The sequence below is a fragment of the Peromyscus eremicus genome, chromosome 11 (genome assembly GCF_949786415.1).
Source record: "Peromyscus eremicus chromosome 11, PerEre_H2_v1, whole genome shotgun sequence".
Classification (NCBI taxonomy): domain Eukaryota; kingdom Metazoa; phylum Chordata; class Mammalia; order Rodentia; family Cricetidae; genus Peromyscus; species Peromyscus eremicus.
In genome coordinates, this window is record NC_081427.1 from 50,036,854 (window position 1) to 50,051,333 (window position 14,480).

General features: G+C 48.3%; 1 protein-coding gene across 4 annotated transcripts in view; it reads left to right on the forward strand.

Moving 5' to 3' along the window:
• LOC131921453 (microtubule-associated serine/threonine-protein kinase 4) overlaps window positions 1-14,259 on the forward strand; it is a 211,821-nt gene extending 197,562 nt beyond the window's left edge. For all 4 annotated transcript variants that reach the window (XM_059276179.1, XM_059276180.1, XM_059276177.1 and 1 more), the window contains 3 exons: window positions 6,480-6,616; window positions 9,762-9,943; window positions 10,232-14,259. In XM_059276179.1, the coding sequence (XP_059132162.1) occupies window positions 6,480-6,616; window positions 9,762-9,943; window positions 10,232-14,127 (4,215 nt within the window). In that variant the 3' untranslated portion in view covers window positions 14,128-14,259. The remainder of the gene's footprint in view (window positions 1-6,479; window positions 6,617-9,761; window positions 9,944-10,231) is intronic.
• The last annotated feature ends 221 nt before the right edge of the window (window positions 14,260-14,480 follow it).

The following is a 14,480-nucleotide window of genomic DNA, read 5'->3' on the forward strand; positions in this document are numbered from 1 at the left end:
AGTCTCCATAGCCTCTTCACCCACAGTCTTTGATCCTGTGGTCCCGTCTTGTGATGAGAGCCTGGGATGACGGTCAAGCGTTTGTCTCCTAGATCCAGAGTGTGAGTCTTTCAGTTTTGTGGAGACTGTTGAGAGTGGCAGACAAAGCAGCTCACTATCTCCAAGGTTCTTTGGCCCTGGAGAATAATTCTCTCAGTTGCCATCCCATCCAACCGGTGCCTTAGAGCAGTGATTTTTTTTTAAGCAAAAGGAATTTAAATTAGTTTGCTTTCCATAAAGACCATGATCAAAAGCTACTTGGGGTGAAAGGGTTTTTTTCAGCTTAGAGAGCTTACAGTCCATCATGAGATGTAAGGGCGGGAACCTATAAGCAGGGTCTGCAACTGAGGCCATGGAGGAACACTGACTTGTGCTTCAGGGCTTCCTCAGCCTTCATTTGTATATGCCCCAAGACCCTCTGCCCACGGGTGGCACTGCCCCACCAGGCTCTGCTCCCCATCATCATTCAGTAACCAAGAAAATCTTCCACAGACCTATCTGATGGGGGCATTTCCTCAGTTGAGGGTTCTTCTTCCTAGATTGCCCTGGTTTTTGTCAGATTGATAAGGAAACAAATTAATCAGCATAGTAACATATAACATACACACACCTTGCATTCTTCATAACAGTGGTATGCTATGTGCAAAATAGCTCCTACCTCAGCCTGTGTTTATTTCATAGCATACAGATGTTTATGGAAGAATAAAAAAATAAGCCGAATTGATTTTGTATCTTAAGATGATTCTGAATTTCCAAATCTCTCTTCTTGCTTCTGTGAAATTGGATATGTAGCCCCTCCACCAAAGGCTTTTGGAAATGTCTTTACCAAATCAGCTGGTCCCCTGTGTGAAATTTTACTTCACCTAGTGTCTATGGTCACCTTCTACAGCCTACAGCTCCATCACTGGGTACAGTCACTGTGGACCGCCGAAGGAACGCAAGCTTGCTGGAGTGTACCGTGCCTTGGCATCCTCTGAAGCCATAGCATGCTCTGTCACCCATCCAGGCAGTAGAGCCTGCCTCTGTTCATAAAGGAAGCACTCAAGAGCAGTAACTAGTGTAATGAAACAAAGGGGATACAAGGGATTTAATTACCGTCCCAGTGAACTGTGTAATCATGCAGCTTTCTTCCAAATTTAACCAGCAATTCTTGAACAAAGAGCGTAAAGTGACTAGTCTCGGCAATGGGCTTCTGTGTGCAATGGCTGGCTTCACGTCAGGGTGGCAGCTCTGTTGGATTCTTGGCTGCCATTGCCATGATCCTTTATATGTACTAAGTATTTACAGCATCTTGTGGCAGCCTTACAGAAAGATCACTCATAGGGCTGTGTAGAATCACAAGAACTATGTATATTTTTGGAGAGGACACAGAGAGCATTTTCTACATTCCACTGCTGCACGTTTGGTCTCATTTTCTCTTACAGCTTCAAAGGAGACCTACTGTGGAAGCTCCAGCTTACATGTATGGGGAGGCTGATCCAACAGCCGTCAGCAGAGTAGACTGATGGGATAGGATAGGTGGATGATCATGGCCTCCGCTCAGTTCCCTTGTACCTTCCCTTCCAGAAGAACTCGATCACAGGATAGCTTCAATCTTTCTAAAAGAAGGTCATGGTCTTGCTTTACCCTCCAGTCATAGATGGAGACCACACTGTCCTAGTTCCAGCCCTTGCCCAAATGATAACATGTCCGGCTTACCCTCTGCAATTAGGAAACGTGCCATTTGGCCAGATTGCTTTGTTTAAATTCCTGATGCATCGGAGAATCTCTAGGCCTCGCCACCACGTGGTTCAGTAACTTCATTTCCAGGAACTCTAGGGAGCTCCTCAATTATGGAGTTGGGACAACCAAATAGCATGACCGTCCCGTATTTGTTAAGACACTGACATAGCCAGAGCTTTGGGCTAAAGAATGAGTCATGTAAAAACAGAAGCAACACAGCAAAATAGGTAACAGGGAGCTGAGGTTATAGTTCAGTTGGTAAAGTACTTCCCTTGAGAGCATGGGGACTTGAGTTTGAGCCTCTAGAACAGTGGTTCTCAACCTTCCCTAATGCTGCCACCCTCCGACCATAGAATTATTCTGTTGCTACTCCATAACTATAATTTTGCTACTGTTATGAATATTAATGTAACTATCTGATATGCAAGGTATCTGTGACCCCCAAATGGGTCACGGCCCACAGGTTGAGAACCATTGATCTAGAGCCATGGTGAAACATCTGGGTACAGTGGCACTTGTGATCTCACCACTGGGGAAGCAGAGACAGAAAGAGCTCTGGTTTTGTGGGCCAGCCAGGTTAGCCTCGTTAGTGAATTTCCAGATCTTGTATCAAAAAACAAGGTAGACAGTAGCTGAGAAAAACCATCCAAGGTATCCTCTGACCTTACATGTTACACACACACGATCCTACACGATCCTACACAGCATTAGCACACATACAACATACATAGCTAATGAAGCACAAGTACCTGGCCCCCACCAGGCTCTGCTGTGTTTTAGACACACTCATGTCATCCTTGTTTATTCTCTTGAGGTAGATGATATAAAAAGAAGTGTCCCCATTTTCCAGACACAAAAACCAAAGTAGAGAGACATGAACAAGGCAGCCACCCCCATCTGCTCGGAGGATGGGTTCTATCCAGGCAGTGTGACTCAGGGGCTGCGCTTTCAACGTCTACCGCACACTGCTCCAACACATGCATCTAATTACTAGTACCTCACAGTCTAGTGCTCACAGCAGGAAGCAGTGGCAACACCAGCCTTGAATCAAAGCGGGAAACATAAGGAACAGACTGTAAACATGGCAGAAGCTCAGAAGAAAGAAAGATGGCTCTCTACCAGCATGCACGGAAAGAGCCTGTAAGAACTGGGGGTCAGTCTGTGCAGGCCTTGAAAGAGGGTCAGAGATTTAGTGCATGGACAAATAGATTCGGGATAGTCCAGGCTCCGTGAGTAGATGTGCAGATGTGAAGTGGGTGGGTGGGTCTCAAGTCTTCAGTACACAGTGAGCCTAGTGGGATGAATGAAGCCTTGGTTCATAGGGATGAGGTGTTGCAAGCATGCTGGAGCTAGGATGGAGGAGAAGAGTCAGGGCCCCAGACACAAAGGATGATGCAGGAAGATCCTGCCCCCCAGCTGAGCTCTACCAGGAACATCAGATAGAAACAGTGGTCCTCAGTGAATAATTACCCTAAGGCCAATGAGTAAACTGACAAAGCCAGACGGAGACCTTGATAGCCTGACATCAGCTACTGTACTCAGTTCAGCCAACTTCAAATCATTTCCCTCCCACTGGGCACTATGCGCAAAAAAGAGTTTCAGGTAAAAGTGAATGAACTGGACATGTAGCAGTTTGCTTTCTTTCTTTCTGTTGTTGTTATTGTTTTTTCAAAGCTTTCACTGTCTCTAAGAGGTTCCTCATTCATCAGGTTGCGGTAGCTCATACAGCTCTTGCTGTAGCTAGGTGGATCCACCAGGTGGCAGGCTTCACAAATAGCACCCATTTTTTTTTTCATTTACCATTTCTCCTGATGTTTCTAATATTTGCATGATGTATCTTGTGTATTTCTTATTAGAGGGGCTGTCTGTGCTGTATGCACATCAGTCAAATGAATTGCTTTTTGAAAAGTTATATGTGGAAACAAAGAAAAAGTAGGTTTAGTTATTGTCAAAGGAGGTGTTTATTCAGAACTTGCAACGTGCTGAGTCAGCAAGCCGTGCACCTCTCTATTTTCTAATGAGAAATATTCATGTTTATCTTATACAATTTTATCATGCTTCTGTCTCCATTTCTCAGTGACCTAGTACTCTGAGCATGCCCCACATGTCATGTGACTGTTTTGCCACCACCGCTAGGATAAACACAAGCCATGCTCTACACTGGAGAGTAGTGGGGACCAGGCACCTGCTGCCCACATGGAGCAGGGTGGGAAGGAGGAGCACTTGGGGATGGGGGACACAGTAGCCAGGCTTTGGCTGTTCCACTTACCACGATGACGCTGAGAACAAGAATCTTGGGGTCCTTGGAACTGTTGTCATTATCTACTATCCTAGGGTGACAGTCCCTTCTCAACTCATGAGTGGTGACCCAACCCTTGGGTATAAAAATAGAGATATGTGGAAATGGCTTAAAACCTAAATTGTGTTTTTAAGACACCAGATGGCACTGTTAGACTCTTACAAAGATATAAAAGTCCCTGCCACAAGTTTGAGGCCAACTTGGGCTACATTGTGAGTTCTGGGCCAGCCTGGACTACAGTGTGAGACTCCGCTTTAAAAAAAAAAAAAAACCCAATGCTGAAATGCACTTGAATACAGGCCCAGTGGCTCATGGGGTAAGACAGCCCTAGTGATCATAACACCAGTGAAAGATACTTCCCAGCTGCTTTATTTCCCTTTCATCCATCATGAAAGTCTGATGTCGTCATAGGTTCATTCAGTATATGAAGACCTCCTTCCAAAAATCTCCAATAGTGAATTTTCCATTTCAAAAACTAGAAGGCCAATCTCTACCATTAAAGTAAATGTAAACTTTGAAAAGTTTTGCATTTGCATGTAAGACACATAACATCTTTCTGTGGGAATTCAAACTCCATCTGCCTAAAATATTTTCTGCAAATCTATTATTAGGTGTGAGATTATATTTCTAAAATGATATGTAAAGAACTATGAAGGCAATAATAAAATGCCTGCCGTCTTTTCAATACTAGACTGAAGCATGAACAAAGCGGTCTGTAAGGCAATGGTTCTCAACCTGTGGGTTGCAACCCCCAGGGTCACCTAGCCCTTTCACAGGGTCACATATCAGATATTTACATTACGATTCATAACAGTAGCAAAATTACAGTTATGAAGTAACAACGAAATAATTTTCCGGCTGGGGGCCACCATGACGTGAGGGACTGTATTAAAAGGTCACAGCATTAGGAAGGTTGAGAACCACTGCCCTAAAGAAATATAAATAACTAATGGACCATCAACTCATAGCACTAAAAACCAGAAAAGAGTAACAGTGGAGAGATACCAGCAGGCAACCGATACAAAGCATGTCCTTAGAGAATATTTAATGATGAGAGGTTTTCAGACATGTGAAATGGAAAACAGAAAGCTACAAATCCAACATGAAAATAGTTTATAAGATGTGCATAGATTTATCATGCCCAAAGAGAGACTAGGATGGGCTAGGAATGACAGCTTTGTTGTTTAATGACAGAGTGCTTATTCTGCATGCACCGAGGCCCTAGGTCTGATTCCCGCCCTTCCTCCTCAAAAACAATTAAAACCCAGCAGGAAATAGATTGAAATATTACCAATGGTAGCTCAGTGGAGATTTCAGTGGTTTTTTAAAATTTTTTTCTTTTAATTTTTGCTTTATAATTTTCTTCCTATAATAGCATAGGATATTTCCCAATCAGGGGGAAAGATGGTAGATTCTTGGTGAAGCAGAGATTTGCTTTCCCAGTCTCCTATTCCCACAGCACTTGTCTTCCCATGGTTTGGTGTGGCTTAGAGCTTAGCTGTCAGCATCTTCCTGGCAAGGACCTTTTAAAAAGCCCTTGTTCTTGGACTGTTTCTCCCTTCGAGTTTATCACAGCCACCTCTGACTTTGAAATAATGTGGTTATCCTCTGGCTATGATGACATTCAAGGAGACTGTAGGAAGCAGAGCCTCTGCCCACCAGACCTGGCATCCCTATACTTAGCTTCAGGACTCTGTGCTCACCTTCATCCCTCGGGCCTGCCTAGCAAGCCCCAAGATGAAGAGAAAGGACACAGAGACCCACCAGGAATCATGTCGCTGCGCCTGCCCTGGTTAAAGAGAGCCTTCCCCATGGCCTGGCACATACATCCCAGCTCTGCAAGCTGCCAGGCTTTATGACAATAAGAAAAGGAACCTTCTAACATCATTACAAATAAAAGTCTCATTCAGTTTTGTCGCCCTATGATTTCTAGGTCAAAGAAAAACATGAAACAGAGAAAGGAGGAAAATATATCAAGCAAGACCAGACAGCTACTGGGCACATTGCTATAATACATATGGATGAAGATAGCTGTTATTTATAGAGTCCTTTCCATGTGTCACACTCGGTGTTAAAGGCTTTGCAAACTCTCACTCCTCTGCTGAGCTCCAGGAGATGGCGGGTTCTGCTGGTAGCTAGTACATGTAGGGCAAGCAGCCGGCTAATATTTAGAGCTTGGATTTGACTCAGATATGTGGACTATGTGGACTCCCACCACAGCCACTCACTAAAGAGACTTGTCACTTTGCCTTCCACCCCATTTGGGTTGTCAGGACTTTGCTGACTGTGACATTATTTGGCAATGGAAGGCCCCGTTACACAACGCACTTATCTTGTTGCTTGTCTTTGAATCTCTTAGTTCTGATCTTGCTTCTTCACAGCACTTCTTTTTAATACTGCCTCATCTCTTTCTTTATAGAGTGGGAATAAGGTGTCAATCACCACCACCCCGTTTGAAAACACATCCATCAAAACAGGACCCGCCAGAAGGAACAGTTACAAGAGCCGGATGGTGAGAAGGAGCAAGAAGTCGAAAAAGAAGGAAAGTCTAGAAAGGTCAGTTGGGTCAGCATTCTTGAAAGGTTCATAGCCACCTGTGCTGGATAAACCGTATTCCTTATCAAGTATGCATAAGAAAGGTAGTTCTCTATGAGAAATGGTAGACCACAGTTCACAGTAGACATTAAAGTTTAATGCATTCCATGTATAGCAGAAAGAATTACTGGCCCTCACTGTAAAAAGTTTGCTGTTTTCTTTAGCATGTGTGGACACCATGAAAAGTCCTTTCCTGGTTGTACTAGCCAGGGGTCTCTAGACTCTAGGCTAACAGAACTTACAGAATGAACCTAGAAAGGGGATTTATTAGAATGACTTACAGGCTGCAGTCCAGCTTATCCAACAATGACTGGCTGTGATTGGAAAGTCCAAGAATCCAGTAGTTCCTTAGTCCACAAGGCTGGAAATTTGTCTCAGCTGGTCTTCAGTATATGCTGGAATCTCAAAAGAACCAGGCTTCAATGTCAGTGAAGGAATGGACGTGCTAGCAAGGTGAGAACCAGCAGGCAAAGAGCAAAAGCTTCCTTCTTCTGTGTCCTTCTATAGGCTTCCAGCAGATGGTGTGGCCCAGATTAAAGGCCTATCTTCCTAACTCAAAGATCCAGATTAGAAGTGGATTCAAATTAAGCAAAAAAAAAAAAAAAAAAAAAGGAAAGAAAGAAAGAAAGAAAAAGAAAAACCTCACAGGTTTGCCCTCCATTTTTGGGTTTAAGTTCCAGATGTGGTCAAGTTGACAATCAAGAATAGCCATCACCCTGGTTTTAAAAATATATATATTTATTGGTTTGTGTGTCTGTACATAGGCACACACATAGCACAGTGCATCAGAGGGCAACTTTTGGGGAGCCAGTTCTCTCCTCCCACCATAGGCTCAAGGGATTGTTGGCCGCAGCTGGTCATGTTGTGGGGCGAGCACCGTTACCTGCTGAGCCATCTCCTCAGCTCGGCTGTATTTTTATTTCCCTTTGTTTTGTCATTGGTTGTTTGCTTAAGCCTTTAGATGTCATTTCAGGAGAGTTGGATTTGATACACTTGACCAGCAGGCAGTTTTGTACATGGAATCTGCAGTTAAAATGTCCTTTATGTGATTAAGGAGGCCTTTTTTTTTTTTTTTTTTTTTTTTGCTTGTCTGTTTTTTAAGGTCATATATCACAAAATAACTGCATCTTTAAACCTTTCAAATAAGTCTGGGAATAACAGAGCTTTGTCTAACTGAAATCTAATGAAGTGACGCACAGTGGCGGATAGGCAAGTGTGGGAAGTTCTACACACAGACTAAAGATTGTGTGAATCTGTGCGCTGGGAAGGGTTGTTTCTTTCCGGTCTGGGTATGGCTCCTTTGAGCTGCCGTAGTCATGATCCTTTGTTCACTTGAACCTGAGAGTCTCATCACGTTGTTTCTTTCCGGTCTGGGTATGGCTCCTTTGAGCTGCCGTAGTCATGATCCTTTGTTCACTTGAACCTGAGAGTCTCATCACGCTAAGACTTCTGGATAGAAATGTAAAAGAAATGAGCTAATGAAAGTGCTTTATTAATGCCAGGAAAAACAGTTACATGTGCAGGAGCCATTTAAGTAATCAAATTGGAGGGGGGGGGGTGTTTGGGATATTTTTGCTTTAGATATCTTAGGGCCAGTAGGAGAGGGACAGCATAGAGTGTCAGAAGATAGAAGTGACTTTAGAAGTCTAATGCTAATTCTATGGTGATGTTTTGGGGTTCTTTTGCTTAAGTGCTGGGGATTGGGCCTAGGCCTCATGCACATAGGCAAATGTTCCACCACTGAGCAACATCCTCGACTTTCTTTTTTATTTTTGGTCATTGTTTTGTTTTGAGACAGAGTCCCAGTTTCCCAGGCTGTCCTTAAATTGACTCTGTAGCTTTGTATTCACACTGTACCCTAGACAGGCCTTGAATTTGGGATCCTCCTGCCCCAGCCTTCCAATGCACTGGGATTGCAGGCCGACACTTCCTGACTCAGCTTCTCATTTTCCATGGTTGTATATCAACAGATACGCCCCGGGCCTAGAAAAACTAAAATAACCATGTAAGCATATGAGTTACGAGAGTTCTATACACTATAGAGACGGAAGTAGAAACAGGTAAGAGAGTCGAAGGTGGTCCCTCCAGAGACAGGAGAAAGTGGGGTGCTTCTTCACAAGTTTATAGCTGACTTCTTTTTTATGTATATGGGTGTTCTGCCTGCATGGATGTCTGTGCACCATGCGCTTGCCAGGTACCCACAGAGGCCAGAAGACGGTGTCAGATTCCCTGGAACTGAAGGTAGAGATGGTCGAGACCCACCATGCGGGTGCTGAAAATCAAACCTGGGTCCTCTGGAAGAGCAGCCAGTGTTCCTAACTGCTGAGCCATCTCTCTAGCCCCTTATCTGTCGTTTGCTCCCAAATGCACTTAATTTTCCTTTCAGACAGGTTCTAGGATCACTCTGGGTTTTTTGAGGGGGGGGGGCCTTCATATTTCCATTTTCTTCAGGTTACACAGGAAAAATGTTTTAATGTTTAGCATTGTAACAACTACCAGGGCTGTCCTAGGCCCCTTTGGAAAAAGAACCATGTACAGTTACTGCACTGATAAGCCATGAGCATTTCATACATTTTTCTTATAATGAACTCTTTTAACACTGAATGCACATTTGTATCTGTTGCCCACTGATACGACAGCCTCGGCTTCTCCTCGCTCCATGCCTCCCATGTAAAGACACAGCATATATTGTGTTGGGCATATTTACAAGTCCCCAGTGGAAAAAGCCCAGCCAATAGTCCTTCACAAATGAACAACGCTGCTCAAAACCTCCTACCTTAAACTAAGTCTACACCCAAGACAACAGTCACGGGGAGAAAAGCGCTCATCTTGAGTCATGCCAGTACAAGGCGTGAGCGTACTCAGAGTGAAGGATTTTCCTATTTCATAACGGTCTTACTTTACTATTTCTTGCTGTTTGGAATTAAGAGATCCTTCCTGCATACTGTCGGTCTCCTCAGCCGCGAGGAGGTTGTCAGTAACAGAAGTGGCATTTTGTGGGTCGGCTGTCATGTCACTGTGTGACGGTGGTGGGACTGAAGACGTGGCGGTCACGAGGGTTGTTGTTGGACGTACATTCTGACCCCATGCTCCCGTCTCCGCTCAGGAGGAGATCTCTCTTCAAGAAGTTAGCCAAGCAGCCTTCTCCTCTACTCCACACCAGCCGGAGTTTTTCCTGCTTGAACCGATCCCTGTCATCTGGAGAGAGCCTCCCGGGTTCCCCTACTCACAGCTTGTCCCCACGATCTCCAACACCCAGCTATCGCTCAACCCCAGATTTCCCATCGGGTGAGTAGATCTAGCCTAGACAGCCTTAGAGAGTGGAAAGGAAAGGACATCTTCCTTATGTCCTGGAAGACATAAGCCAGGCAAGGATGATGAAAACAGGCTGAATTTGGCATGTGACAGACAGCACTCAGGACACAATTGGGGACCGTTCTGACTATTAGAATAAAGTGGGTAATAGGGCTGTGGGGAGGCCTATGTGAGATGCCGTCCCTGAACTTCTGAGACAGAAGTGTGGGAAGAAAAGGAAAAACATCTAGTTTCTCACAGTCCCATGTTTTCTACCCACAGGTACAAATTCTTCCCAGAGCAGCTCACCAAGTTCAAGCGCCCCCAATTCTCCAGCAGGTTCAGGGCACATCCGGCCCAGCACCCTCCATGGCCTGGCCCCCAAACTCAGTGGCCAGCGATACCGCTCTGGAAGGCGGAAGTCAGCTGGCAGCATCCCACTCTCCCCTCTGGCCAGGACACCCTCTCCAACCCCCCAGCCTACCTCCCCTCAGCGTTCACCATCCCCGCTGTTGGGACACTCACTGGGCAACGCCAAGATCACCCAGGCCTTTCCTAGCAAGATGCACTCTCCCCCTACAATCGTCAGACACATCGTGAGGCCCAAGAGTGCAGAGCCGCCCCGCTCCCCGCTGCTGAAGCGGGTACAGTCTGAGGAAAAGCTGTCACCCTCGTATGGCAGCGACAAGAAGCACCTGTGTTCCCGCAAGCACAGCCTGGAGGTGACGCAAGAGGAGGTACAGAGGGAGCAGTGCCAGCGGGATGTGACATTGCAGAGCCTGGAGGAGAATGTATGTGATGCGCCTTCCCTCAGTCGAGCCAGGCCAGTGGAACAAGGCTGTCTGAAACGCCCTGTATCACGGAAGCTGGGCAGGCAGGAGTCTGTGGACGACCTGGACCGGGACAAGCTGAAGGCCAAGGTCATAGGGAAGAAACCGGAGGAGAAACATGAATCCCACCAGAAACCTCACAGCCTCGGTGGTGATTCAGAAAACTATGCTCTCTTCAGACTGGAGGAGAGAGAGAAGAAAGTGTACCCCAAGGGGTTGGAAAGGTCAGGTCATTTTGAGAACACACCATCAGAGTCTCCTTCTGGGGGCAGCCTGCTGAAGGACACACTTCACAAGCAGGCCAGCGTGCGGGCCATTGAAGGGGCGACCTCAGACGGGGCACCGTGCAGCCTGGCCCCTGGGGAGCACAGCCAGTCTCTAAGTGACTTTAAACGGGCCTCGGCTTCTAGCACCCTCCAGGATAGTATGTATCACATCCCTGACAGGCCCACTCCTGGAAAGGGTGAATACACAGAGAAGGCCTCCCAGGCCAAAGAGCTCCTTCGAAGTGAGAAACCAGACAGCAAGCTGGCTAATATTGATTACCTCCGAAAGAAAATGTCCCTGGACGACAAAGATGACAGTCACTGTGCCATCCTGAAACCCAAGATGACATCTAGCGCCCATGAGGGCTTGCCAGGGAACCCTATTCGGCCCATGGCTGGACAGCAGGAGACCATGCCAGCCTCTGAGAGCCGGGCATTCATCAACAGTACCCACACATCTCAGATGAGTGCTGTTTCCTTTGTCCCTCTCAAAGCCTTAGCTGGCCGGGTAGAGAACGGAGGTGAGAAACCAGGCTTCATTGCTCCCGAGTCCCCCGTGAGGAAGAGTCCCTCTGAGTATAAGCTGGAGGGCAGGTCAGTGTCATGCCTGAAGCCAATTGAGGGCACACTGGACATTGCTCTCCTGTCTGGACCTCATGCCTCCAAAACAGAGTTGCCTTCCCCAGAGCCTGCACAGAGCCCCAGCCCAGGTGTCAACACGGGATCCTCGGGGCCACCCGCCCTTCCCAGTAGCAGTGGGAAAAAGAGTGACTCCACCAGCCTGAGAGAGCCTTCCTCCACCAGCTTGAAGGTGAGTAAATCTTACCTGCTGGAGCCTCGGTTCCTGCCTCCGAGCCGGGGTCTGCAGGACTCCCTTGCAGCTCCTGGGCCAGAACCAAAGTCAAAGCAGGACAGGAAGGTTATTCATCCTGCTACCAGGAACACAGCAGCTGTCACAGAGAGCCACCTCCAGCAGAAAGAGGGGAGTCCCACCAAACACCAAGACCGCTCTGGTGACACCAAGGTCCTCCCTGTCCCTGGGCAGCCCCTACACAATGTTGACCCAGCAAAGCTGGGTATACGTGCCCAGCTCCCACCGGAAGGGATCTCCTCAAAGGAGAAGCCATATCTGAAGGAACCATCTGAAAAGGTGAAGAGTGAGTGCTCTACCATGAGGGATGATGTACACAGAGACCCCCGTGTGAAGCTGTGTCCTGCAGAGACTGGGAAAGCTAGTGACAGTTCCAAAAGCCTCCCTTCTGGGGGAAAGACCCACCTTGATTTCTACATGCAGACCCAGACTATGGAGAAAACATGGGCATGTGCAAAAACCCACTACAGAGATGGCCAAGACGAGGTAAAGCCCCTGGCCAGGGAGGACTCCTTGCGCTCAGCTGGGCTTCTGTATGACAAGGAGGTAGGCAGGGCAAGAAAAGGCACAGAATCCAAACCTGAAGTTCCTGCTGCCAGGCACCCTCCTCAGCCACCAGGAACTGAGAGCGAGAGGCGCGAGAAGCTCTCCACCACCCCCTCTTTGCAGAAACAGACTCCCAGGGAGCCCGACAGGAAGGAACAGGCCCTGCAAAGGCCTGGAGGCAACGGCCCTCAACAACCCCTGACCACCAAAGAGCTGGCCAACCCAGCAGCTTGGCAGCATCCCAGTTCTCCAAGCCACACTTCGACCAAGGAGCTGGGGACCAACCCTGCTGCCGCCGCTGCTGCTGCTGCTGCCATAGAACTGAACACCAGCCTCCAGGACACTCCCCGATCTGCTGCTGCCACCACCGCCACCACCACCACCACTGCCACCGCCGGTGCTGGGCACAGTGACTGCCATAGTCCTAAGTCCCGGCCTGGCCCTGACCCCAGCCCTTCAAAGTCTAAGCACCCAGACAGGTCCCTCTCCTCACAGAAGCTGAGTGCCGGGTCTGCAAAAGGCAAAGAGACTGTTACTCAAGCCCTGGGCGGCGGCGGCTCCAGCAGAGAGGGGAAGGGTGGCAGCAAGGGTCCCTTGGACATGTACCCTGCCATCCTGGCCACCCAGGGCAAAGCGGTCGACGTGTTTGGGCAGGGAGAAGGTCGGGTCACTATCACACTCCACACTGAAGAGAGTCCTCTAGACGCGAAACTGAAAACCGCCAACGGAGGCTGTCCCCAAGAGACGCAGGAGAAGCATCCACCCAGACAAGGACATGCAGGGTGCAGTGACGCAGCAGACCAGAAACTTCTCACCGCTGGTGAAAAGCAAAGCCTGTCTCCAAAGCATCCCAAACCACCCACTGTGAAAGACTGCCCCACTCTGTGTAGACAGACAGACAAAAGCCCAAGTCAGCAAGCTTCCACGGGGGACAGGAAGTCAGATGGGAAGAAATGCACAGAAGCACTTTATGCTCCAGCCCCAGAGCCCTCTCAAAGGCCCGAGAGGCCAGCCGTGGGCATGGGGAAGGGCTTCTCAGAGTCCAAGGGGAAAGGGCCTGGTTCTCAGAAGCCACTGGCTGAAACAGGCAAGCCCAGCGGTATGAAACGGTCACCCTCTGCCACTGCACAGAGTTCTCTCCGCTCAGCTGGCCCCCCAGAAAAGTCTCTGAGCTATTCAGCCAGCTTTCCCGAGGCCCAACCTGCAGTACGAGAGGTCACCACCGCAGCCACCAGCAGCCCCTCATCGGCCAAGGCAATCGCGGGGACCTCAGAATCCCCAGCCCCCAGCAGCAGGGACCACAGGAAGTCCCAGTCTGGGGGAGATGGCCGAAGCCAAATGACAAAGAGTGACTCCCTGCCCTCCTTCCGCCTCTCCAACTCTGCCCTGGAGTCACACCCCCCAGATCCACAGGTGCCCAGCACAGCCGGCCACCGGGACAGGGCGCTGTCAGTAACTGCTACCACAGGAGAACCCAAAGGGAGGGAGCTTACCCAGCCTCCCCCAGCCAGGAAACAGAACGTGGGCAGGGAGGTGACCAGAGCACCCCCAGCCCAAAGCACAGACCGTTGTTCCCTCCCTCTCTCCTCGGAGAAGGACTTCGTGGTTCGGCAGAGGAGGAGCAAGGAGAGCTTGCGTAGCAGTCCTCACAAGAAGGCCTCCTAACATGCAGCCTTGGTGACAGACAGGGGCTGTGAGACCCCGCCTGAGCATACGTGTAACTGGGTCTTTGCCGCCTCACAAACCAGCACCGTATGGGAATGTCTTCCCAGCAGAGCTCGGAGGCTCACTGAGGAGGAGGAGGAAGAGGAGGAGGAGAGATGGAAAAAGGGAACTTTCTTCCAGATGCCTTCCCAATTGTAACCGGTAAAACTGTTGCCAGATAGTGTTTGTACAAAACCTGCCTTTCCAGCAGTGTATTGTTGGCGAGGAAGTCTCTCTGTACATACCTAGCGATGTGTTTGGTTCGGGATGTAGAGTGTGAACCTCGCTGCTGACCACCTTGTTGAATGAAGCTT